Source organism: Budorcas taxicolor, chromosome 20, assembly GCF_023091745.1.
Source record: "Budorcas taxicolor isolate Tak-1 chromosome 20, Takin1.1, whole genome shotgun sequence".
NCBI lineage: Eukaryota > Metazoa > Chordata > Mammalia > Artiodactyla > Bovidae > Budorcas > Budorcas taxicolor.
The window spans coordinates 9,349,213-9,375,935 of NC_068929.1; the positions used below are offsets into that span (position 1 = coordinate 9,349,213).

Below are 26,723 nucleotides of genomic sequence, written 5' to 3' on the forward strand. Positions count from 1 at the left end.
AAAGCAAGGGAGTTCCAGAAAAACATCTATTTCTGCTTTATTGACTATGTCAAAACCTTTGACTGTGTGGATCACAACAAACTGTGGAAAGTTCTGAAAGAGATGGGAATACCAGACCACCTGACTTGCCTCCTGAGAAATCTGTATGCAGGTCAGGAAGCAACAGTTAGAACTGGACATGAAACAATAGACTGGTTCCAAATCATGAAAGGAGTACGTCAAGGCTGTATACTGTCACCCTGCTTATTTAACTTATATGCAGGGTACATCATGAGAAATGCTGGGCTGGATGAAGCACAAGCTGGAGTCAAGATTGCCTGGAGAAATATCAATAACCTAAGATATGCATATGACACCACGTTTATGGCAGAAAGCAAAGAACTAAACAGCCTCTTGATGAAAGTCAAAGAGGAGAGTGAAAAAGTTGGCTTAAAACGCAACATTCAGAAAACTAAGATCATGGCATCTGGTCTCATGACTTCATGGCAAATAGATGGGGAAACAATGGATACAGTAACAGACTTTATTTTCTTGGGCTCCAAAATCACTGCAGATGGTGACTGCATCCATGAAATTAAAATTTGCTTGCTCCTTGTGACCAACCTAGACAGCACATTAAAAGCGGAGATGTTACTTTGCCAACAAAGGTCCATCTAGTCAAAGGTATGGTTTTTCCAGTAGTCATGTATGGATATGAGAATTGGACTATAAAGAAAGCTGAGCACCAAAGAATTGATGCTTTTGAATTGCAGTGTTAGAGAAGACTCTTGAGAGTCCCTTGGACTGCAAGGAGATCCAACCAGTCCATCCTAAAGGAAATCAGTCCCAAATATTCATTGGAAGGACTGATGCTAAAGCTGAAACTCCAATACTGTGGCCACTTGATGTGAAGAACTGACTCACTGGAAAAGACTCTGATGCTGGGAAAGATTGAAGGCAGGAGGAGAAGGGGACAACAGAGGATGAGATGGTAGGATGGCATCACCGACTCAATGGACATGGGTTTGGGTAGACTCCGGCAGTTGGTGATGGACAGGGAGGCCTGGTGTGCTGCAGTCCATACGGTCGCAAAGATTGGACACAACTGAGCGACTGAACTGAACTGATACTTCAGAGGGTATGTACTCAATAAATGTGAAAGAAAGAAAGAAAGCGAAGTTGCTCAGTTGTGTCCGACTCTTTGTGACCCTGTGGACTGTAGCCCACCAGGCTCCTCCATCCATGGGGTTCTCCAGGCAAGAATACTGGAGTGGGTTGCCATTTCCTTCTCCAGGGGATCTTCCCGACCCAGGGATCGAACCCAGGTCTCCCGCATTGCAGGCAGACGCTTTAACCTCTGAGCCACCAGGGAAGCCCAATAAATGTGAACTGAACGTTAAATCTAAAGGAATTACCTCTTACTATATGCCAGGTGCTTAGTATGCCTTATTTTGGTATATCTTTACCAGATTATCCAGAGTTACATCTGAGGAAACCAGAAGCTCAGACAGGGAAAGTGGCTTGACTAATAACCCAGCTAGTCAGCAGCTAAACCCTAATGGGCCTCAGGACTACCTGAGTTGAGATGCTGGCCTCAGGCCCGTCAGCTCTCCGCACAGTGTCTCTTGAAGCTCATGGCCCAGTAGAAAAGAGGCCAGACCCAGGTCACACTAAAATCCTTTGGCATCAAAGAGTACTGTCTCCCTGCTCCACCTTTCCCCGAAGACTCCCATCTTCATCTGGCTGACAGTTCATACCAGTTAAGTCCAGGGCTAGCTCCTCACTCTGAAATGTGCCCAACACTGGACCATGGGGAGGGGTGCCCCATTGATTTAGTATCTTTCCTTTCCCCAACCCTGCTTTTGATTCAGTTCTTTGTCTCAGAGAAGTTCGCTCTGCATGGTCTGCTCCCCATTCCCAACTGATGCGGTCTCCAAACTCTTAACACCACTTTTCAGATGAGTGGTATACCATCACCCCCCAACCAAAGACCCTCCTGTGCCCCCGTCCCAGCAAAGTGGTCCAAATGTCCCTTTTCCTGCTGCCCATCCAGTGATGGGGCTGTCTGGTCTCTCTTCACTCCGTTCCTCTTCCTTGATCCCTCCCCAGCCCACCTGCCCTCACTCAACAGGGTCCTACTCAACAGGGTCCTGCTCCAAAGCTCACCTCTCCTCTCCTGTGCGGTGCACAGTGATCTAGCGCTTCACAGGCCCCGCCCCGCCCCGCCCCGCCCCAGCACAACTGCCAATCGAGTCCCTCGGCTCTGCCTCCCCACCCCCGCACACACAGTGGTCCGTTCCGACAGGTCCGCTCCCCCCGCTTCACACACCCAGTGGTCCGGCCCCCAGACTCGCAGAGCTGGTCGCTGAGGACCGTGAGGCGAGACGAAGGCAGAGATGGCAGTGGCAGGCCGGGAGCTGGCGCGGGACCGGGCGCGCTTCGTCTACGTGACCCGCTTCGGCTCGCACCAGTGTGGCGGCGTCCTTCCGCTGGGCGGCCGCAGGGCTCAGGGCTCGAGGAACGCCGGGCTCACGCACGGCCACAGCCAGGAGAAGCCGCGGGCGGCAGCGCCGGGGAATCCAGGTGCTGGGGAGCTGCGCCTTGGCTTCCGGCCGGGGCCCTCGCGGCCTCCTCCCCCGCGCCGGCGTCGAGTGAGCCCGAGCAGGCGCAGGCCCGCGGCGCGTGCCGGCGGCGCGGCGGGCTGGGCGGGCGGGGCCTGCGGGCCAGCTGACCTCTCCGTCCGTTTTAGCAGCCGTCTTGCCAGGGGCTCGAGTCGTTTGAACGGTCGGCTTCTCAGCCTCTCCCTCGCCGCCACACCCCCGCCGCCCTCGCCACACCCCCCCGCCCCTCCGTGGGCGGCTCCGCGTTCGCCGCTTTGCTTAGCGGCCGTTAGGCCACAGGCAGTGGGCCACTCACCGTGGACGGCCCTCCTGTCGGTCTGGGGACGGAGAGCCGAGTCCGAACTGCGCTTCGCGGTTGCCCCGAGAAGCCGCAGAAGTGCAATGAAGGTCATTTGAGATAACCCTGAGATCCGAATCCGAGAGGGGAGGCTGTTGGAAGGAGCCTTTCAGGATGATGGGGACTTTGGCCTGAGTGTCCGTATTCCTTTTAGGACTCATTGAATTTAGGAATTAGCCGAAGGAGAACCGACATCTTTAAAATGCTGTCTCTTCCTCCTTGAAAGCAGAGGAGAGGATGGATGTCTATGTTTTCATTCTACCTGACTTCCCTCATAGCTCAGTTGGTAAAGAATCCGCCTGCAGAGCAGGAGACCCGGGTTGGATTCCTGGTTCGGGGAGATCCCCCGGAGAAGGAAAAGGCTACCCACTCCAGTATTCTTGGGCTTCCCTTGTGGTTCAGCTGGTAAAGAATCCGGCTGCAATGCAGGAGACCTGGATTTGATCCCTGGGTTGGGAAGATCCCCTGGAGAAGGGAAAGGCTACCCTCTCCAGTGTGCTGGCCTGGAGAATTCTATGGCCTATAGTCCATGGGGTTACAAAGAATTAGACGTGATTGGGCAACTTACTCTTCACTTTGTGTCCTTCAGGAAATGTTTTATATTCAAACGTTTTTTCTTCTTTAGGTTTTTCATATATCTTGTTATATTTATTCCTAGGCTTTTGGCCTTATATTCGGTCGTGAATGTGATTTCCTCTTCCGTGATGTCCTCTGAATGTTCATTATTTGTGTATATAAGGCCTCTTGATTAAAAAACTTTTGAGGAGAGTTGAGAGTTATACACTGGGTAGTATACCACCATAGTCAGAATCTAGAACATGCACATCCCCTCAGAAAGTCCTGCCTCTCTTTTGAGAGCCCATCCCTCTACCTGTACTTAAAAAAATCAATAGTTTATTGAGATATAACTCACAATCGACTGAGTTTGCTCAAAGTCTGTAATTCAATGATTTTTAAATCACAGTCGACTGAGTTTGCTGAAAGTCTGTAATTCAATGATTTTTTAGAATGGTGTGCTACCATCATCACAATCAATTTAGAACATTTTTATTACCTCCCCCAAACAAACCCTGTACCCTTTAGCAGTCACTCACCATTTCCTCTCACTGCACCTAACCCCAGCCCCAAGCGAGCACTCAACTATTTACTGCCTCCGCAGATTTACCCATTCCGGGCATTTTGAATATATGAAATCATGCAGTACGGGCACTTTTGTGATTTGTTTCTTTCAAGTAATCTATTGATTTTAATTGATTTTTAATGTTTTGGTTGGACCGTGTCTGTTGCTACACCCAGGCTTTCACTGGTTGCACAGAGTGGAGACGACTATTCTTTGCAGTGTGCGGGCTTCTCGTTGTGGTACCTTCTCTTGAAAGCACAGGCTCTAGGCACTCAGGCTTCAGGAGCTGTGGTGCAGGGGCTTAGTTGCTCCTTAGCATGTGGAACCTTCCCGGATCAGGGGTCAAATCCCTGCACTGGCAGGTGGATTCCTATCCACTGTAACACCAAGGAATTCCCTAGCCTGTTGATTTTTGTATGTTAATTTTTGATCCAAGTACTTCACTTTTATTATCTGTATTAGTTTTGTCATTAATGCTCATGATTTTCTGGGTATGCTCTTATATTATTTGTAAATAGATATAACTTTATTTATTTTTAATCTATTTTTATACCTGCAGTTGATTATTAAATTATTGTTTAATTGCTCTGGCTGATACCATGAATAGAATGTTGAATAGTAGTAGGGATAGTGAGTATCCTTGTCTTGTTCCTGGTCTTAGGAGGAATGCTTCTAGTTTTTCCCCATTAAATGAAACATTGTCTTTAAGACTAAGACCTGTATGTTTAAAACATTAAAATGTATTCTTCAGTTTTTATTTTCTTTATTGTTTTTACCAGGAATGAATGTTGAATTTTGGCGAAGACTTTCTTAGATTTTTGGAGATAATATTTTTTCCTTTGACTTATTAATATGATATGTGATTTCCTAAGATTGAACCAACTTTGTCTTCCTGAAATAAATCCCACTTGGTTATAATGTATTTTTTTTTCTTAATATGATGTTGGATTCTGTTTGCTAGTAATTTGTTTAGGATTTTTGGTTTGGAATTTGAGATAGTTTCTCTTTCTTGATTTCATTTGGTTTAGTTAGATATCATAGTTAAAGTTAGTTCGTAAAAGGAATTAGGAAGTTTCCCTTTCTTTCCAGTGCTCTGAAATAGTTTATAGAGCACTGAGATTATTTGGTATTTGAAGATTTGGTAGAATTGTTTTGTGAAAACATCTAGGTCTAGTTTTTATGGGATAATTCCTTAATAATTTTCTCTGTATCTTCTATGGAAATCGATCTCTTTACATTTTCTAATTGGATTTATTTAGATTTATATTTCTAATTGGCCATTTCTAATTGGCCAGTTTTGCTAATCTGTATTTTTCTAAGAAATTGTTGATTTCGTTGTTTTATTTCTTTGCATAGAGGTCTGCTCAGTAGCGTCTTTTTGATTTTTAAAAATTCTTTGTGTTTCAGTGGTTAGTTCCCTCTTTTCATTTTTTGATGTATATGGTTTTTTTTTTCTTGATCAAGTTCACCAGTGTTTTGTTTATTTTGTTAATTTTTTAAAACAGAATTTTGATTTGTTAATTAGGTATTTTATTTTTCTAATTTCTTTCTCAATAATGAATAAAGATTAATAAAGCTAAAACTTCATTATTTACTTATGTGTACTTTCTTTTGGTTTACTTTGTCCTTATGCTTTTGTTTTGAGCAAAAAATTTAATTTTTCCTTCCTTTTTGTCAGTAAAAGTATTTAGCACCTGAGTTTTCTTTCTAACTACTACTTTGAATCCCATAAATTCTAATAAATGGGCTTCCCTCGTAGTTCAGTTGATAAAGAATCTGTGTGCAGTGCAGGAGACCCGGGTTCAATTCCTGGGTTGGGAAGATCCCTTGGAAAAGGAAATGGCAACCCACTCTGGTATTCTTGCCTGGAGAATCCCATGGACAGAGGAGCCTGGCAGGCTACAGTCTATGGGGTTGCAAGAATTGGACATGACTTAGCCACAACCAGACTTCCTATTTGATAGGAATTAATTACTGCTTTAAATCCCATAGATTCTAATATATAATGTTTTTATTGTCACTTTAAAAAAATTTTCATTTTTGTAATTTCAGTTTGTATTACCACTTTCACTCTAGAGTTGCTTAATAAATTTGATTTTTTAAAAGTTTCCAGGACTTATTCTTTTTTTCTTTCTTTCTTTTCTCCTAGTAAGCTCTAGTCTTATTGCATTGTGATCAGAATGTTGTTTGTAATGTCTCCACTTTATGAATGTTATTGATGTTTATTTTGTGACCCAATTCATGAACTCCGCTTTTGGTTCTTTTTCTCCTTCAAAAACCAAGAGAGAGGACTGTCCTTTTAAATTGTGTTTATCCCTTTAAATTCATGCTTGCCTCTTTAACCAAATCAGTTCCATTAAATTGCAGGCTTTTGGTCCTTTATGTGGTGTCTGGCCTTTTAAATCACACATTGAAATTCTTTCCTGTAGTCTGTGCTGTGATCTGCCTGGTTATCTTCTGTAATAGTATTTTGAGATTTAGGGTGGATTTCATCTTTCTGTTTGCTCCAGCTCTTCAGTGGGCACCTTTTCTAGTGTCCCTCCTTTCTCTTCACTGTTGGCCACAAAGCCTTGCTTAGGGTGAGGTTTAAACAAATAGGATCATAGTGCTGTGATTTAATGCTTTTTCTCATTTTACTTATATTAATTTTGTCTTTTCAGCATTCTCTCTCTTCAGGTAATGCCTGGGTATGGTTTTGTGAAGAATTCTTGTCAAGTTTTTTGGAGAGAAATTTTGGCATGTTTATTATTATACCCTGTCTCTCTCTCCCCTCCCCCTGCTGTTGACTGTAGCTACCCAGAAGTTCTACACTGAAAGGTTTTGAACAAGAGAAATAGTAGGAACAGGTTTACTTATTTCATGCTGTGTAGAGGAGAGTTGGAGGCAGGCAAGGCTAAAGCCCAAGTTGAAAAATACATGAATATTTTGTTTGCTATCCTTTTTTCAGGACTTATTTTACTTTGCTAATTTAATTTACCTCAATTAATTTAGATAATTTAGAAATATAAAACTGTACTGTATGTAACTTGATTGACTCCTGAGCATCAGCTGTGGTCAGAAACCTTCAGAGATTCTTCATCAGGGGCACTATTTTAGACTTTATATCCCTCCAAAGGTCCCATTGTTAAAAGGTGCTCAGGTTTTTTGTTTTGGAGTTTTATTTTTTGGCCCCTGAACTGGTGATCTAAAACATTAGGAATAGTGTAAGACATTTTAGCATTAAGTTTCAAGTTCCTTTGTATAATAGAAACAGACAAAAGACTCATTCTAGGAATTAGGAGTATGGTGGTGGTGGTGAGCTCTTCAACTTTAAAAAGGAGAGAGCAGAAGGAGAGGAAAGAATGAAATGGATCCAGGATTGCATTAGCACCCGCAGATCAGAGAGACAGACAGTAGTCCAGCACTGAGATAGCAGATGAGGAATGAAGAACATTGAAAAGCAGATGAAGAAGCTCACGGGAGAAGGGAAAGCACGCATGAATTAGTACTGGAGATCCCCACAGAAGTTAGGGAGAAATGACAGGATGGCAAAGAGCTGAGATTTTGAAACCAACTCTCTGCTCTTGTAACTGTTCTGTGCTGAGCTAGAATGGCTTTCCTCTAGTTGGCTGCCCTGCTAGGGTAGGAGATGACAGTGATTTGGTTTTGTTTTGAAGTTTGGTTCTGAAATTTTGAAATTGTTTGCCATTCCTTTGTGGCAGGAATGACATGATCAGAGCTGGGGGAAAGATAACTGGGAGTGAGTGAGAGAGAGAACTGCGAGAGATTGGAAGCCAGAGACCAGTTTTGAGGCAGTGAAAAAGTGGAAGTGTAAAAGGCCTGAACTGAGACAGGAGCAGTGGAGGTGGAGTGAACAGGACTGATGACTGAAAGGGAAAAGAGGGAAAAGAAAGGGAAAAGGCCAAGTCTGAAGTTGCTGTGCCGTGCAGCTGCGGGGGTGATCAAGCCATTATCTTTGGTGACCACTCTGCTGTGCTTTTGAAACCAAGAATAGTGTCAGGGGAAGGAGGTAGACTCATATTTCAGGCAAGCCAGAGAGTGCTTAAGTGTTTAAGTCTTACTCATTCTTGGGTGTATTTAACATTAACATTAAGTGGGCATTCATAACTTACCGGCTGTCTGTCTGTAAGGAACAAAGGTAAATGATTACTCAGTAACATTTATCTGCCATCTGCCATATTGTAGACACTAGGTCCGGTGCTAGTGACACGGATGGCTCAGGCAAATGTTTTCCTCTTGAGGGACTTTTACACGAATAATGGAGACACAAGCTAGCAGGCAGCAGTGCTGTGAGAGACATCTTGGAGAGTCTTCGACAGTTCAGGAAAATGGGGACATACAAACAAGAAATCAAGGTATATGAATGGAGAAATTGTGAGTGGGTTGGTAGGTATCTTCCAGAGCATGGACTTTGAAGGCAGAAAGCCATAATCTTGGTTCTTTCAGTTATTAGCAGTGTAATATTGGCTAAGTTAGTTAACTGTTCTGATGTCCAGTTTCTTTCTCTATAAAATCAGGATAATAGTTCCTACCTCAATGACTTACTGTGAAGATTAAGTGAAGTAATGCATGCAAAATGCATACAGAGCAAAGGGTTTGGCATAGAGAGTAACATGCCAGTAATGTTGGCACACTCGGCAGAAGTGGCTTGAGGAAAGAGAGGGTGATTGTCCCAGGGTCTGGACACTAAATATTTTTTGAATGAGTGAGAAATAAGTTTTGTACCACATTGTGGAATGCCTTGGAGACTCATTTTATGATTACTGCAGATTTTTGAATGGTGGAGTCGAGTTATCAGAAACGCATAGGCTTCCCTGTGGCTCAGATGGTTAAGAATCTGCATGCAGTGGGGGAGACCTGAGTTTGATCCCTGGGTCAGGAAGAGCCCCTAGAGATGGGAATGTCTACGCCCTCTGGTATTCTTGCCTGGAGAATTCCACTGTCAGAGGAGCCTGGTGGGATACAGTCCATGGGGTCTCAAAGAGTTGGACATGACTGGAGACACACACACACATATACTTCTGAAAGATAAGCTTATAAGCTGCTGCTGCTGCTAAGTCACTTCATTCATGTCCGACTCTGTGCAACCCCATAGACGGCAGCCCACCAGGCTCCTCTGTCCCTGGGATTCTCCAGGCAAGAATACTGGAGTGGGTTGCCATTTCCTTCTCCAATGCGTGCACGCATGCTAAGTCGCTTCAGTCGTGTCTGACTCTGTGCGACCCTATGAACAGCAGCTCACCAGGCTCCTCTGTCCACGGGATTCTCCAGGCAAGAGTACTGAAGTGGGGTGCCATTGCCGTCTCCAGTATAAGCTGTGTATGAGATGTATTGGAGTTTAGAAGTCCGTGCATCTGTGCTCAGCTGTGTCCCACTCTTTGTGACCCCATGGACTATAGTCCGCCAGGCTCCTCTGTCCATGGAATTTTCCAGGCAAGAGTACTGGAGTGGGTTGCCATTCCTCCTCCAGGGGATCTTCCTGATGCAGGAATCAAACCTGTGTCTCCTCTGTCTCCTGCATTGGCAGGTGAATTTTTTACCACTGTGCCACTTGGGAAACCCCTTAGAAATCCAGGGGCTGGCAAGTCAGTAACTCTTCTTAATGTTTCAGTCAAGACTCATAAGTTAAGCTGGTTCTGTATTATCCAGAACTTCGGAGATACAACCATAATTTATGTAGCAGAGCTTCCCTGGTAGCTCAACTGGTAAAGAATCTGCCTGCAATGTGGGAGACCTGGGTTCGATGCCTGGGTTGGGAAGATCCCCTAGAAAAGGGAAAGGCTACCCATTCCAGTATTCTGGCCTGGAGAATTCCATGGACTCTATAGTCCATGGAGTCTCAAAGAGTCGGACCCAACTGACTTTCACTTATATATAGTAGAGGATGATGAATGCTATTGTGGAGGTACAAATAAATGCTGTGGAGGTGGTGAATAATTGGGGGATGAAGGAATTAAGGAAAGCTTCTTGGTGGTGGATGTGGCGCCGTGAGATTTACGCATGTTCCTGAGATAGTAGGGGATTATAGGTGGGAAAAACATGTAACCAAAGTACCATAAGGATCAGTGATGGATAATGATTAGGGAAGGAGGAAAATATATTTAGAGTGAATCAGAGTGTTTGCAAAGAGTAGAGACATATTTGAAGCATAAGTTGGGATAAAATCTAGGTATACAGTGAGCTATAGCCTCAGTAATGCCCAAAATAAGTAGAAGAAATGATTTTGCCTTTTTTTCTTTTTCTCTTCTCTATGCTCCTTGACATATTTTATAGTTCTAACTAATACAGATAGATATGAGGGTGCCTATCTTGACCTCAAGGAGTACATATATCTAGGTTAGGTAAGACTTACAAACAGAAAATGTTTGGAAATGAGACGAGTACAGTATTCCAAAGGTTGTAGGTGCTTAGAAGGAAGGATACACGTGGGTATATGAAGAGCAGAGGTTCCAAACAAGTTATTTTCCTGTGTTATATCTGTACTATCATTTACTTAATATATTTATTTAAATAGGTGTATTTTCCCCTCCCAACTGAATTTCTTTTTAGAACACTTTACCTCATTACCTCAGTGGAAAGCATGTATCATTTTCCATAAATAGAAATTAACCAAAACAATATAATAAAGGGAAAACAATATTATTAAATTCTAGCCAAATAGGTTGTCTTCTGAAAGTTGCTGCAGTCATAAAGAAAGATGAGCAAGTCTTAGAAAAGTTTAACTGAGATACTAGTTCCAAACTCTGACCTTCTCCTTGATATAATCAGAAGATTGGGAAAGAATTAAAGAGAATGAGTTTCTCTTCATGTGAGGTCATGTTCATTAGTGTTGTATCTGTGCCCCGCTCAGGATCAGTGGTCTGTTCTTCACAAATGGGGTGTGCCAGTTTAGAACATACTCTGTTTCACTCAACAAATGGAATATTTCAGTTCAGTTCAGTCGCTCAGTCGTGTCCGACACTTTCAGACCCCATGAATCACAGCACGCTAGGCCTCCCTGTCCATCACCAACTCCCAGAGCTCACTCAGACTCACGTCCATTGAGTCAGTGATGCCATCCAGCCATCTTATCCTCGGTCGTCCCCTTCTCCTCCTGCCCCCAATCCCTCCCAGCATCAGAGTCTTTTCCAATGAGTCAACTCTGCATGAGGTGTCCAAAGTACTGGAGTTTCAGCTTTAGCATCATTCCTTCCAAAGAAATCCCAGGGCTGATCTTCAAATTGGACTGGTTGGATCTCCTTGCAGTCCAAGGGACTCTCAAGAGTCTTCTCCAACACCACAGTTCAAAAGCATCAATTCTTCAGTGCCCAGCTTTCTTCACAGCCCAACTCTCACATCCATACACGACCTCAAGAAAAACCATAGCCTTGACTAGCCGGACCTTAGTCGGCAAAGTAATATCTCTGCTTTTGAATATGCTATCTAGGTTGGTCATAACTTTCTTTCCAAGGAATAAGCGTCTTTTAATTTCATGGCTGCAGTTACCATCTGCAGTGAATTTGGAGCCCAAAAAAATAAAGTCTGACACTGTTTCCGCTGTTTCCCCATCTATTTCCCATGAAGTGATGGGACCAGATGCCATGATCTTTGTTTTCTGAATGTTGAGCTTTAAGCCAACTTTTTCACTCTCCTCTTTCACTTTCATCAAGAGGCTTTTTAGTTCCTCTTCACTTTCTGCCACAAGGGTGGTGTCATCTGCATATCTGAGGTGACTGATATTTCTCCCAGCAATCTTGATTCCAGCTTGTGTTTCTTCCAGTCCAGCGTTTCTCATGATGTACTCTGCATAAAAGTTAAATAAAATAAGCAGGGTGACAATATACAGCCTTGACGTACTCCTTTTCCTATTTGGAACCAGTCTGTTGTTCCATGTCCAGTTCTAACTGTTGCTTCCTGACCTGCATACAGGTTTCTCAAGAGGCAGGTCAGGTGGTCTGGTATTCCCATCTCTCTCAGAATTTTCCACAGTTTATTGTGATCCACACAGTCAAAGGCTTTGGCATAGTCAATCAAGCAGAAATAGATGTTTTTCTGGAACTCTCTTGCTTTTTCCATGATCCAGCGGATGGTGGCAATTTGATCTCTGGTTCCTCTGCCTTTTCTAAAACCAGCTTGAACATCAGGGAGTTCATGGTTCACGTATTGCTGAAGCCTGGCTTGGAGAATTTTGAGCATGACTTTACTAGCATGTGAGATGAGTGCAATTGTGGGGTAGTTTGAGCATTTTTTGGCATTGCCTTTCTTTGAGATTGGAATGAAAACTGGCCTTTTCCAGTCCTGTGGCCACTGCTGAGTTTTCCAAACTTGCTAGTTTGTAGAGTGCAGCACTTTCACAGCATCATCTTTCAGGATTTGAAACGGCTCAACTGGAATTCCATCACCTCCACTAGCTTTGTTCGTAGTGATGCTTATTAAGGCCCGCTTGACTTCACATTCCAGGATGTCTGGCTCTAGATGAGTGATCATACCATCGTGATTATCCGGGTCGTGGAGATCTTTTTTGTACAGTTCTGTGTATTCTTGCCACCTCTTCTTAATGTCTTCTGCTTCTGTTAGGTCCAGACCATTTCTGTCCTTTATCGAGCCCATCTTTGCATGAAATGTTCCCTTGGTATCTCTAAATTTCTTGAAGAGATCTCTAGTCTTTCCTATTCTATTGTTTTCCTCTGTTTCTTTGCATTGATCACTGAAGAAGGCTTTCTTTCTTCTTGCTATTCTTTGGAACTCTGCATTCAGATGCTTATATCTTTCCTTTTCTCCTTTGCTTTTCACCTCTCTTCTTTTCACAGCTATTTGTAAGGCCTCCCCAGACACCCATTTTGCTCTTTTGCATTTCTTTTCCATGGAGATGGTATTGATCCCTGTCTCCTGTACAATGTCATGAACCTCATTCCATAGTTCATCAGGCACTCTATCTATCAGATCTAGACCCTTAAATCTATTCCTCACTTCCAGTGTATAATCATAAGGGATTTGATTTAGGTCATACCTGAATGGTCTAGTGGTTTTCCCTACTTTCTTCAATTTGAGTCTGAATTTGGCAGTAAGGAGTTCATGATCTGAGCCACAGTCAGCTCCCAGCCTTGTTTTTGTTGACTGTATAGAGCTTCTCCATCTTTGGCTGCAAAGAATATAATCAGTCTGATTTCGGTGTTGACCATCTGGTGATGTCCATGTGTAGAGTCTTCTCTTGTGTTGTTGGAAGAGGATGTTTGCTATGACCAGTGCATTTTCTTGGCAAAACTCTATTAGTCTTTGCCCTGCTTCATTCCACATTCCAAGGCCAAATTTGCCTGTTACTCCAGGTGTTTCTTGACTTCCAGTCCCCTATAATGAAAAGGACATCTTTTTTGGGTGTTAGTTCTAAAAGATCTTGTAGGTCTTCATAGAACCGTTCAACTTCAGCTTCTTCAGTGTTACTGGTTGGGGCATAGACTTGGATTACTGTGATATTGAATGGTTTGCCTTGGAAACGAAGAGAGATCATTCTGTCATTTTTGAGATTGCCTCCAAGTACTGCATTTCGGACTCTTGTTGACCATGATAGCTACTCCATTTCTTCTGAGGGATTCCTGCCTGCAGTAGTAGATGTAACGGTCATCTGAGTTAAATTCACCCATTCCAGTCCATTTTAGTTCTCTGATTCCTAAAATGTCGACGTTCACCCTTGCCATCTCTTGTTTGACCACTTCCAATTTGCCTTGATTCATGGACCTGACATTCCAGGTTCCTATGCAATATTGCTCTTTACAGCATCAGACCTTGCTTCTGTCACCAGTCACATCCACAACTGGGTATTGTTTTTGCTTTGGCTCCATCCCTTCATTCTTTCTGGAGTTATTTCTCCACTGATCAGTAGCATATTGGGCACCTACTGACCTGGGGAGTTCCTCTTTCAGTATCCTATCATTTTGCCTTTTCCTACTGTTCATCGGGTTCTCAAGGCAAGAATACTGAAGTGGCTTGCCATTCCCTTCTCCAGTGGACCCCATTCTGTCAGACCTCTCCATCATGACCTGCCCATCTTGGGTTGCCCGGCGGGCATGGCTTAGTTCATTGAGTTAGACAAGGCTGTGGTCCTAGTATGATTAGATTGACTAGTTTTCTCTGAGTATGGTTTCAGTGTGTCTGCCCTTTGATGCCCTCTTGCAACACCTACCATCTTGGGTTTCTCTTACCTTGGGCATGGGGTATCTCTTCACGGCTGCTCCAGCAAAGCGCAGCCACTGCCTCTTACCTTTGATGAGGGGTATCTTGTGTATCTAATTTCTATACTACTGGACTTCTAATGAATAGAACACATTTCTCAAGTAAACAGCATGATAAATCCTGTGGTAACTGAGCATAGGGTGCTTTGTGAAATCAGAGAAGGCCCTTCCCCCCTTGAATGAGCTGAAGAAGGCCAAGTAGAGAGTGGTGGTATGGCAGGAATATGGCGGGGAAATGTTGGGGTACATATAGGGTGTTGCCGGCAAAAGAACAAACATAAACACTTCCAGGGAACACATGCTCATTGTGCTGTGATTTTGTCTTTGGGTACACAAACCCTTAGGCTTTCTTCTCACAGTTAATGTTTGGGAAGGCAGTATGGTTTATAGAGTAGAGTCAGGAAGCTTATCACTCTGACAAACCTTCATTAGAATCTACTATGTGTCTGGTAGCATAGATAGATGAATGCTGCACACAGGGACTCTGCCCTACCAGAAGGTCATAGCATGGTGAAGGAAACAGTATAAATATATGCTACTGTGCTGAATACCTTGAGCAGAATGTTTCTGGAAGCAAGGGCTGTGGGTGTTTGAGGAGAGAGGCTGTAGAAAGGTGGTGACGTATGAGCTGAGTTTTGAAAGCAGGTAGATATTTGCCTCACAGGTGTGTGTGTGTGTGAGAGAGAGAGTGCGTGAGCAAGCAAGAGAGCGCAAGCCTGGGGCATTTGCCTCACAGGTGTGTGTGTGTGTGTGTGTGTGTGTGCGCGCGCGCGCGTGCGCGCGCGCGCGCGAGGGCATGCCTAGGGCAAGATGTGGTTTTCTGTATTTGTTTGCCCTGTTGCTAACCTTCCTGGGGCTCACCTTTCAAACTGGAAAAGGAAGGAGATCTAGACACCATTAGATCGTTTACGCTTAGTTTTCTTGTTTTATTTTTTTCCAGTATAGTATTAGTTAATTGGTAAACTGCTATTATCTAGTCATCTGAAATATATCAACAAGTGTAAAAATCCCCAAAGAAAGCTTGAGACATTTATAGTGGTTAATTATCGGGATTATGAATTCTTTAAAGTGTGTGCTGACTTGATATTTTACCTTGTTTCTCTCTCTCTCTGTTTTTTTAAAAATTAGGTTTAACCCAGAAGAATTTAGCTAAAGAGTTTGACTTCCCTGTACATTTGAGTGAAACTTCCAAAATAATGAAGAAGAACAAAAAGGTATATTTTTGCACAGGGGAATGAGTGATATTTTGAATTTTAGATTAACCTGTTTAAATACAAATGTGTGAAGAAACTTAAGACATTGAAAATAGTTCCATCTTTTGAAAAATTTAGTTTACTGAAATGAGAAAACTAGAATTAATGATCAGAAATGAAACTGGGTTTGAAAATATTTATTAACCATGAAGAATATTCCTTCCTGTGTTTGAAGATATAAAATATATTTTAATCAAAATATAACTGTGAGCTTTTTCAAAGCATGACAATACATATTCTATAGAATATAACATGGATTTCACAGGAAAGTCCAAGATATCTCTGTTGTCACAGTGCGCCTTTAAGAACAAGGGATATACACTGTTTCTAGCAGGAAATCTGACAAGCAAGGACTTTTATGCTGAACCCTTTTCTTGTCTAGTTGTCCACATGTCAGTGTTTTAAACATGTTCAAGATCACTTATTCTACTAATCTTTGTTTACCACCATATATTTTACACTTCATTTTAAAGAAATCATTAGTTGATAATGACACATAAACTATTTTTGAGTTTTAAGTTTGTTTGATTTCTAATCCCTATATGGTATAGAATAGCATTCAAAGTGACTAACTCTTTCAGCAAGTGTATTTTGAGTGAGCATTTAATCTTTCCAGTATACTGAGAAGTTTTTCTTCCAAGAACTAATTCCTCTTGGACAATAGCCAATGTTTACCTATAACTGCTGTGGGCCAGACACTAGGTGTAAATGCTTTATGTATATTTTTCATGATTTCTAATAATCCAGTGTATGAAGTTACTCCTAGATGAGATTAAAACACTTGCCTGATATTAAGCAACTGGTTAACTGGTTAAGCTAGAATTTGAGCCTAGATTTCTCTGTTTGCTTCTGGAGTCTCCATTCTTCCTATTCTAGTATATTCATGCTCTTTAGTAAGTTTGCTTTGGAATGTCCTAGGAGAAATGTTTAATTATTAACTAGAATAAAGTACACTAAACAATCATATCATGGCCCAGTGCTTTACACATAGGAATAGAAATTTATTTTTGTTCAGTTCAGTTCAGTCGCTCAGTCGTGTCCGACTCTTTGAGACCCCATGAATCGCAGCACGCCAGGCCTCCCTGCCCATCACCATCTCCCGGAGTTCACTCAGACTCATGTCCATCGAGTCCGTGATGCCATCCAGCCATCTCATCCTCGGTCATCCCCTTCTCCCCCTGCCCCCAATCCCCCCCCAGCATCAGAGTATTTTCCAATGAATCAACTCTTCGCATGAGGTGTCCAAAGTACTGGAGTTTCAGCTTTAGCATCATTCCTTCCCAAGAAATCCCAGGGTTGATCTCCTTCAGAATGGACTGGTTGGATTTCCTTGCAGTCCAAGGGACCCTCAAGAGTCTTCTCCAACACCACAGTTCAAAAGCATCAATTCTTCGGCGCTCAGCCTTCTTCACAGTCCAACTCTCACATCCATACATGACCACAGGAAAAACCATAGCCTTGACTAGGTGGACCTTAGTCGGCAAAGTAATGTCTCTGCTTTTGAATATACTATCTAGGTTGGTCATAACTTTTCTTCCAAGGAGTAAGCATCTTTTAATTTCATGGCTGCAGTCATCATCTGCAGTGATTTTGGAGCCCCCAAAAATAAAGCCTGACACTGTTTCTACTGTTTCCCTATCTATTTCCCATGAAGTGATGGGACCGGATGCCACGATCTTTCTTTTCTGAATGTTGAGCTTTAAGCCAACTTTTTCACTCTCCACTTTCACTTTCTGCCATAAGGGTGGTGTCATCTGCAAATCTGAGGTTATTGATATTTCTCCCAGCAATCTTGATTCCAGCTTGTGTTTCTTCCAGTCCAGCGTTTCTCATGATGTACTCTGCATATAAGTTAAATAAGCAGGGTGACAATATACAGCCTTGACGTACTCCTTTTCCTATTTGGAACCAGTCTGTTGTTCCATGTCCAGTTCTAACTGTTGCTTCCTGACCTGCATACAGATTTCTCAAGAGGCAGGTCAGGTGGTCTGGTATTCCCATCTCTCTCAGAATTTTCCACAGTTTATTGTGATCCACACAGTCAAAGGCTTTGGCATAGTCAATAAAGCAGAAATAGATGTTTTTCTGGAACTCTCTTGCTTTTTCGATGATCCAGTGGATGTTGGCAATTTGATCTCTGGTTCCTCTGCCTTTTCTAAAACCAGCTTGAACATCAGGGAGTTCATGGTTCACGTATTGCTGAAGCCTGGCTTGGAGAATTTTGAGCATGACTTTACTAGCATGTGAGATGAGTGCAATTGTGCAGTACTTTGAGCATTTTTTGGCATTGCCTTTCTTTGAGATTGGAATGAAAACTGACCTTTTCCAGTCCTGTGGCCACTGCTGAGTTTTCCAAACTTGCTAGTATATAGAGTGCAGCACTTTCACAGCATCATCTTTCAGGATTTGAAACAGCTCAACTGGAATTCCATCACCTCCACTAGCTTTGTTCGTAGTGATGCTTTTTAAGGCCCACTTGACTTCACATTCCAAGATGTCTGGCTCTAGATTAGTGATCACATCATCATGATTATCTGGGTCGTGAAGATCTTTTTTGTACAGTTCTTCCGTGTATTCTTGCCACCACTTCTTAATATCTTCTGCTTCTGTTAGGTCCAGACCATTTCTGTCCTTTATCGAGCCCATCTTTGCATGAAATGTTCCCTTGGTATCTCTAAATTTCTTGAAGAGATCTCTAGTCTTTCCCATTCTATTGTTTTCCTCTATTTCTTTGCATTGATCGCTGAAGAAGGCTTTCATATCTCTTCTTGCTATTCTTTGGAACTCTGCATTCAGATGCTTATATCTTTCCTTTTCTCCTTTGCTTTTCACCTCTCTTCTTTTCACAGCTATTTGTAAGGCCTCCACAGACAGCCATTTTGCTTTTTTGCATTTCTTTTCCATGGGGATGGTATTGATCCCTGTCTCCTGAACAGTGTCATGAACCTCATTCCATAGTTCATCAGGCCCCCTATCTATAAGATCTAGACCCTTAAATCTATTCCTCACTTCCAGTGTATAATCATAAGGGATTTGATTTAGGTCATACCTGAATGGTCTAGTGGTTTTCCCTACTTTCTTCAATTTGAGTCTGAATTTGGCAGTAAGGAGTTCATGATCTGAGCCACAGTCAGCTCCCGGTCTTGTTTTTGTTGACTGTATAGAGCTTCTCCATCTTTGGCTGCAAAGAATATAATCAGTCTAATTTCGGTGTTGACCATCTGGTGATGTCCATGTGTAGAGTCTTCTCTTGTGTTGTTGGAAGAGGGTGTTTGCTATGACCAGTGCATTTTCTTGGCAAAACTCTATTAGTCTTTGCCCTGCTTCATTCCACATTCCAAGGCCAAATTTGCCTGTTACTCCAGGTGTTTCTTGACTTCCTACTTTTGCATTCCAGTCCCCTATAATGAAAAGGACATCTTTTTTGGGTGTTAGTTCTAAAAGATCTTGTAGGTCTTCATAAAACCATTCAACTTCAATTTCTTCAGTGTTACTGGTTGGGGCATAGACTTGGATAACTGTGATATTGAATGGTTTGCCTTGGAAACGAAGAGAGATCATTCTGTCGTTTTTGAGATTGCCTCCAAGTACTGCATTTCGGACTCTTTTGTTGACCATGATGGCTACTCCATTTCTTCTGAGGGATTCCTGCCCGCAGTAGTAGATATAATGGTCATCTGAGTTAAATTCACCCATTCCAGTCCATTTTAGTTTGCTGATTCCTAGAATGTCGACGTTCACCCTTGCCATCTCTTGTTTGACCACTTCCAATTTGCCTTGATTCATGGACCTGACATTCCAGGTTCCTATGCAATATTGCTCTTTACAGCATTGGACCTTGCTTCTGTCACCAGTCACATCCACAACTGGGTATTGTTTTTGCTTTGACTCCATCCCTTCATTCTTTCTAGAGTTATTTCTCCACTGATCTCCAGTAGCATATTGGGCACCTACTGACCTGGGGAGTTCCTCTTTTGGTATCCTATTATTTTCACTTTTCCTACTGTTCATCGGGTTCTCAAGGCAAGAATACTGAAGTGGCTTGCCATTCCCTTCTCCAGTGGACCACATTCTGTCAGGCCTCTCCACCATGACCCGCCCGTCTTGGGTTGCCCCGCAGACATGGCTTGATTTCATTAAGTTAGAGAAGGCTGTGGTCCTAGTGTGATTAGACTGACTAGTTTTCTGTGAGTATGGTTTCAAAATTGAGTATGTTGAAACCATAGGACTTACTAGACATTGCCTTTCAAAGACCTTGCCTTCATCCAGGAAAGTTTATTTATTTATTATAACTTTCCCTAATTATTTATTTTTAATTTTTTAGCTATGCCATACAGCATGTATGATCTTAGTTCCCCAGCCAGGGAACAAACCGCCTCCTGTGGAGTCTTAACCAGTAGACCACCAGGGAAGTTCCCAGAACAGTCAGTTTAAATACTACGGAGAGGAAATACTAGGAAGTTAGAAAAAGTTATCAGAGAATTTAGTGAATATAGGAAAGCAATTTTGTTTAATTTTTAGGTCTCTGAGTGCTTTGTAATGATAATATCAAATTGGCATGCACCACCGTTGACTTGGGGCTTCCCTTGTGGCTCAGCTGATAAAGAATCCACCTGCAATGCCGGAGACCTGGGTTCGATCCCTGGGTTGGGGAGATCCCCTGGAGAAGGGAAAGGCTACCCACTCCAGTATTGTGGCCTGGAGAATTCCATGCACTGTATAGTCCGTGGGGTTGCACAGAGTCGGACACGCCTGAGCGACTTTCAGTCGTCCCGGTCGACCCTCTCCTAGCTGTCTGCAGCACACCGCAGTCCACAGTCTCTGCTCAGTGCCCCTTACCTGTCCTGTCTTTTGAAGGTTTTAGTATGGAACGGAGTGTACAAAGTCATTTCAAAGATGCTTGAAGAGAATGAGAAATACAGACTTAGGCTGAAATGCCAACAGTTGTCTAGAGAAAGTAAGTAAACACAGTTTTCATTGTATTAAAGAGAGCTGGCTTCTCTAATGCTTTATTTCCTTTGGATCACATTAGACCAGTAGTTTTCCTCATTGTCACATTCAGTGTATAGCACTGTAGAATCGAGGCTACCATTGTATCACTGTTCATCATAATTAAAAGTACAGCGCATTGTAAAGCACTGAGTGTAGAGTAGACCACAGGTGTAGGTATGTGTGGAGGACTGCAGAAAGTGAATGTTGCCGGAGCTTCCTGAGCCAAGGAAACATGCTTGTCTCTTAAGTCTGAAATATTTTTGTTAAATCTGAATTTGAATAAGTGAGTGACTGAGTGAGTGAAAGTTGTTCAGTCTTGTCTCTTTGATACTCCATGGATTGTAGCCTGCCAGGCTCCTCTGTCCATGGAATTCTCCAGGTCAGAATACTGGAGTGGGTATCCGTTTCCTCCTCCAGGGGATCTTCCCTTCTCCAGGGGATCTTCCCTTTTCCAGGGGATCTTCCCAACCCAGAGATCAAACCCAGGTATCCTGCTTTGCAGATGGATTCTTTACTGTCTGAACCTCCAGGAAAACCAGGTCACAAAACTCATCCATGTGGATGAAGAAAAGCATTTTAACTGTATTATAGTGTACATTCTGTGTTACTTCATACAGTCACTTCGTTTTCATGATGCTGCAGTCCAATTTAATGCATTTAGCAAAATCTTCCCTTGAGTTATAGCCTTGATGTCATTATTTCATTCCTGGAAAACAATTCATAAATTAAACCATGTTTAAAACTGCATCAGTTGATGTTGTGGTCAGAGCAAAATTAGATGTAATCTAGTATGTTTATTAAAGTAATTGGAAGTTCTGGATTCTCAAACAATTAAGCTGGATTTATGTAACAAATAATGCCACATGAATTGCTTAATCATAAGTGATTTTCTTTCCTTCACGTGCATGTCCTAATACATATATTACCATGCTAAATGTTTCTGTAGGTTTTTAGTATAGTTACTCAGTGACAACTTTTATTTTGACAGTCTATAAATCTGCAGAATTTGATTTTGTGAAAAGTATTTTCATAAGATAATAATTAAAACAGAATGTTGTTAGCAATATAACACTGGAGACTCATTACTGTTCTTGTAATATTGTATTCATAATAGCATAAATTGTTTGCAATAATGGTATTTATACTAATGTTCACATTACTGATACTCTGCTTTGCTTTTCTTTTCCAGTTAAGAAAGAGAATGAGGCAGGAGTGGGAATTAGGAGGAAAAAGCTGTCAGTGGTTTCTTAGGTGACAAGGATGCTTGTATAGGCAGAGAAATGTGCAAAATATCGACATTGTTCTGTTAATCCAGATCCAGTTACTCTAATAAACACACTAGATTACATCTAATTTTGCTCTGGCCATTACCTTGAACTCATTAAATTCTTTTGTGCCTCAGCAGTAGGCCTTCTGAGCCCAGGTGGTTCAGTGGTAAAGAATCCACCTGCCAAGCAGGAGATGTGGGTTTGATCCCTAGGTTGGGAAGATCTCCTGGAGAAGGAAATGGCAACCCACTCCAGTACTTCTTGTTTGGATAATTCCATGATCAGTGGGCTACAGTCCATGGGGTTACAAAGGAGTCAGACATGACTGAGGGACTAAACAACAGCAGGCCCTCTACTAAACATCAGATGGCCTAACGAGCTTGTAAGGGTTATTTAGCAACTTAAATTGATATGCTGTGTTTTCCAGAAGCCTCATGTTATAAATGAAAAGTATCTTTGTAATTCATTATTTTATTACAATTTTAAATAAGATTATAGAAGCTAATAATTATATCTTTAAATGTATTATAATTCTTGTTCCTTAACATATGTTGATTAATGAAAAAAGCAGTGCCAGAGACCAACTTGAATTTTCCTTATACTTTATCTTGTTCCTAGATTCAAAAGATAGAAAATGAATCTTCTTGTCATCTTCTGGTAAGAATACACTTAGATAAAAATTAAAAGGTATAGACTTTTCCCTTCACCTTTCCATTCTACCATCTCCAACCTTTAGTGTATACCCATTGCCTAATTTCAGCCTGTTTCCTTTTTTAAACCCAGTGTTTGACACCTAGAAGGCATTCATTAAATGTTGATTGAAATTTAATAAGCTTTATTCAGGCCTCATATTCATAGTGCTGTTGAAACTGCTCTCACCATGGTCCAACGTTTTTTGTTTTTTATTTTTGTTCATGTATCTGCCTAGTTCTGTTTTCTTCTTGAACATGCTGTCACATTTAATATTATTTTACTACTATTCCTTCAAAATTTTTTTCTTACTTATAACATTAAAGACTGTGTCATGGTTCTCTTCCTACCTTTCTGACTGTATTTTCTGTGTATCTTTTACTTGTCCTTTCTCCTTCCATCTAATAACAAATGCTGCCCTTGGAGTAATTGTTGGTCCTATTCTCTCTTCATGGGCTTACTCAGGTGGCACTAGGCAGCGGTAAAGAACCTGTCTGCCAGTGCAGGAGACGTAAGAGATGCAGGTTCAGTCCCTGGGTCAGGAAGATCTCCTGGAGAAGGGCATAGAAACCCACTCCAGCATTCTTGCCTGGAGAATCCCATGGACAGAGGAGCCTGGCGGTGTACAGTCCCAGGAATGGAACCCAGGTCTCCCGTACTGCAGGCAGATTAGTATTCTTCAATCTGTAGCAGCTCTTCAGTCTTTCTTTGTCTTTTATGATATTGACAGTTTTGAAGAGTGCAGACCAATTATTTTTCAGTCTATCCATCTGGGGTTGTGCAGAGCTGAGCATGACTAAAGCGACTAAGCACGCACATTCTCTCTTTACATACTTATTCTGAGATAATTCACCTGTTTTGTAGCTCAGTTACTCTTTCTGGGTGTATGCCCCTTAAATATCTATTTCACTTCTGACCGCTGGTCAAGTACCTCTGAATTTCTTTAGGTTGTTCTACATTTACTTTTAAATGCCACATGGCTTAAACTGATCATGTCATCCCCCGTAGTTTTTTTTTTTTTTTTTTCCAGTTGTGCCCTGGTTTACTTATCATCTAGACTCTTTCAATTCTTAAGGATAGATTACACCCAGTTTGGTAGGGTTTGGGAAGTAGTAGAAAAGGTAAGTAAGATGGGCTTGGTGAAGAGAAATTAGACTTTTATAAGTGAGAATGTGGGGGAAGGGAGTATATGGACATCAGCAAATTCATGGAGTCCAAGAAAGTGTTTAGGAATGTACAGTTTCATTAAACCTATTTAAAGTAGTCATAGTAAAGAAGGGTATACAGTATACTGAAACTTTGTTTCAAATGAACTCACCTGGATACTTGGCCAAGAATTTGTACTTAATTCAGTAGGCAATGAAGAAACATGGAATGTTTTCTTAATGAATTCTAAGTGATTTCAAATGTATATACAAATTGCAAGAAGAATACAAAGCCCTTCACAATACACTTTGCTGGGGTTCACCAATTTTTACATCTTGCCGCATGTGCTTTGTCATTATCCTACTCCCCATTCCTGTTTCTCTGTGGATGTGTGTAGAGCCTTGCCCCTTAATACTTCAGTGTGTCTATCCTAAGAGCCAGGACGTCTTTATTTTTACACCCACACTATAATTATCAAATTCAGAACATTTAACCCTGATATAAAATTTTTATAAAATCTATAGTCTATATTCCAATTTTTTCTTGTGCCATTAATGTCCTTAATGGGATTTTTTCCTTATAGAAGATCTGATCAAGGGTCATGTATCATATTAATTGTAATGTCTTTTTAATGTAACGTATTAGTCGCTCAGTTGTGTCCAACTCTTTGCAACCCCATGGACTATAGCCCACTAGACTCCTCTGTCCATAAGTTGCTTGGAGTGGGTAGCCATTCCCTTCTCCAGGGGATCTTCTCAACCCAGGAATCAAACCCAGGTCTCCTGTACTGCAGGCAGATTAGTATTCTTTAATCTGTAACAACTTTTCAGTCTTTCTTTGTCTTTTATGATATTGACACTTTTGAAGAGTGTAGGCCAATTATTTTTCAGTCTATCTGTCTGGACTTGCTGATACATTCTCCTGATTTGATTCATATTTTCATCTTTGGTTGGTACATTATATAAGTAACGTTACTTTCTTCTCAGAACTTCACATCAGGAATGATGTGGTCTTCATTTATCTCTTGTTGAGGATGTTAACTTTGATCTATTGGTTAAGATGTCCAGTTCTCTACTATACATAGTTACTATTTTTCCTTTTATGATCAGTAAGTATTTTATGGAAAGATAATAAGAAATTATGCAAATATCTTGTACAATGTCAATATAGGACATTTCAAAGCAGTGGATTAATCAGGTGTGCATTTTAAAAAGAATCTGATGTCATTTTGTGAAAAAGTGAAATGGAGGCAAGACAGAAGGTGAGAAAGAAAATCTAGGGATTGTAATAGCAGTCCAAGGGAAAAGTAAAATGCACTTGAAAAGTGGAGAGGAGACAAATGACTAGATATAGGGAACTGTGCAGAAGATACTAAGGTTTGAGAATGAGTAGGGAAGAAATAAGGAAGTCGAAAGAGTTGGTTTGATGAACCTACTTAGTTTTATTTTGGCATGTAGGATGTCAAGCAGTAGGTACTCAGGTGAAAACTGTAAGCAATTGTAAGTGTCGGAGCCTGTGTGATTCCTATACTACAAAAAGTGTATGCAGTTTTAGCAGTAGGTGCAGATGAAACCTCAGTGTGGGGATGGAGGGAGAGGAGAGGACTGAGAACCCAATGTCGGGCAGAGCCTAGGATGAAGAGGAAGTCTCAGGCTCTCGAAGAGGGATCCTAGGGGCATAATTAGGAGTGATGAGAGAAATGATTGAGAGGGGGATGCAGATGAAGCTTGCAGGAGATCAAGGGACTGATCTCAAAGGGGCTGAATTCCAAGGAGGGCATTGACCTTGTTCAGTGACAGCATATGGGGATGAAAAGCTGTGAGCATGTATTTCAGAGTTCCAACACTTAGAAGTAAAGCGAAAATTCCAAGTATTGACAGTGACCATCCTTGCAATGACTTTGCTTGTGAGTGGCTGGAGTGGCCTGGTGATAAAGGCCTGTGGTATAGTGTTTTGTGGCACAGTTCTTGTAATTGGGACTGTGGAAGTCACCAAGGGTATTGACAGGAACTGGGGAGGAGAAGAAAATATGAGTTACACATTGAGTCCATCAGAAGCTTTTTATGGTCAACTAGAAAAGGGGGCTTCCCTGGTGGCTCAGATGGTAAAGAATCTGCCTGCAATGCAGGCGACCTGGGTTTGATCCCTGGGTCGGGCAGATCCCTTGGTGAGAATACCCACCTCAGTACGCCTGCTGGATTAGCCCCATGGACAGAAAGGAGCCTGGAAGACTCCATGGGGTCGCAGAGAGTTGGAACTGAGCAAATGAGCCCACATAGAGAAAGAAGAAGCTATCATAACAATAAGTGCCTGGAGTGGCTAACTGTTGCTTTGCTGTATTAGAAATGTTACAATTTTTCAGTAACTACTAATTATGACATTTTATATTAACAAGAATTCAATTTTGTCATCTTTTATTTAGGTTTAACCTATTTCTGGATCTGTTTACCAAAGAAGATTATGAAGAGTTTAAAGATGGAATTTTAACTTGTCATAATTATATGGTTTGTTAGAATTAGAACTTTAACAGTTGAGCAGAAGAAACTGCTTTTTATCAATTAGTGTTTCTTTGAAAATTAATAAAAATTTTAAATGTTGTTATATGCATACAGGTATTATTTTGAGAATTAATACTTATTCCATACTCATTAAAATTAATATTTTACATAAAATTTAAATGAGCATATCAGTATAATTGCATGCATTTAAAATTGCCAACTTTTCCCTTTTAATAATGAATCTGCAGCTGCTGTTTTATTTATCTCTTCATATCGATTTAATTAAGTTAAATTTGGATTCACTTAAATTATTTTTGGCTTCCTCACTTTTTCTAAATTTCTCAATTATGATAAAAACCTACCATTTACATAGAAATTGTTTGAGGTGTTTAATAGTTATTTAAGCCATCTTTTAATCTGAGGGAAAATTAGTAAATTTATGCAAATTCTATATTATAATATGGAGTATTTTGGAGAAGTGTTGAGTAGAGATCAAAGACATTCTTCTCCTTTCTAGGCTCTTAATTAGATACATTTTTAAGTGGATAAATGAGAGATTTAGAACTTTGAAAATAATTTAGAAGTGTTTTTCAGTGAAGTCCCTGTTTTTC

General features: G+C 41.4%; 1 protein-coding gene across 1 annotated transcript; it reads left to right on the plus strand.

Annotated features, from left to right (window-relative positions):
- Window positions 1–2,375: 2,375 nt before the first annotated feature.
- On the plus strand, window positions 2,376–22,508 carry C20H5orf47 (chromosome 20 C5orf47 homolog). The gene is made up of 5 exons (XM_052659365.1): window positions 2,376–2,763; window positions 2,880–2,987; window positions 15,394–15,479; window positions 20,376–20,475; window positions 22,397–22,508. The coding sequence occupies exons 1-5, from the start codon at window positions 2,376–2,378 to the stop codon at window positions 22,414–22,416; spliced, it is 702 nt and encodes a 233-aa protein (XP_052515325.1). The 3' UTR covers window positions 22,417–22,508.
- Window positions 22,509–26,723: the final 4,215 nt, after the last annotated feature.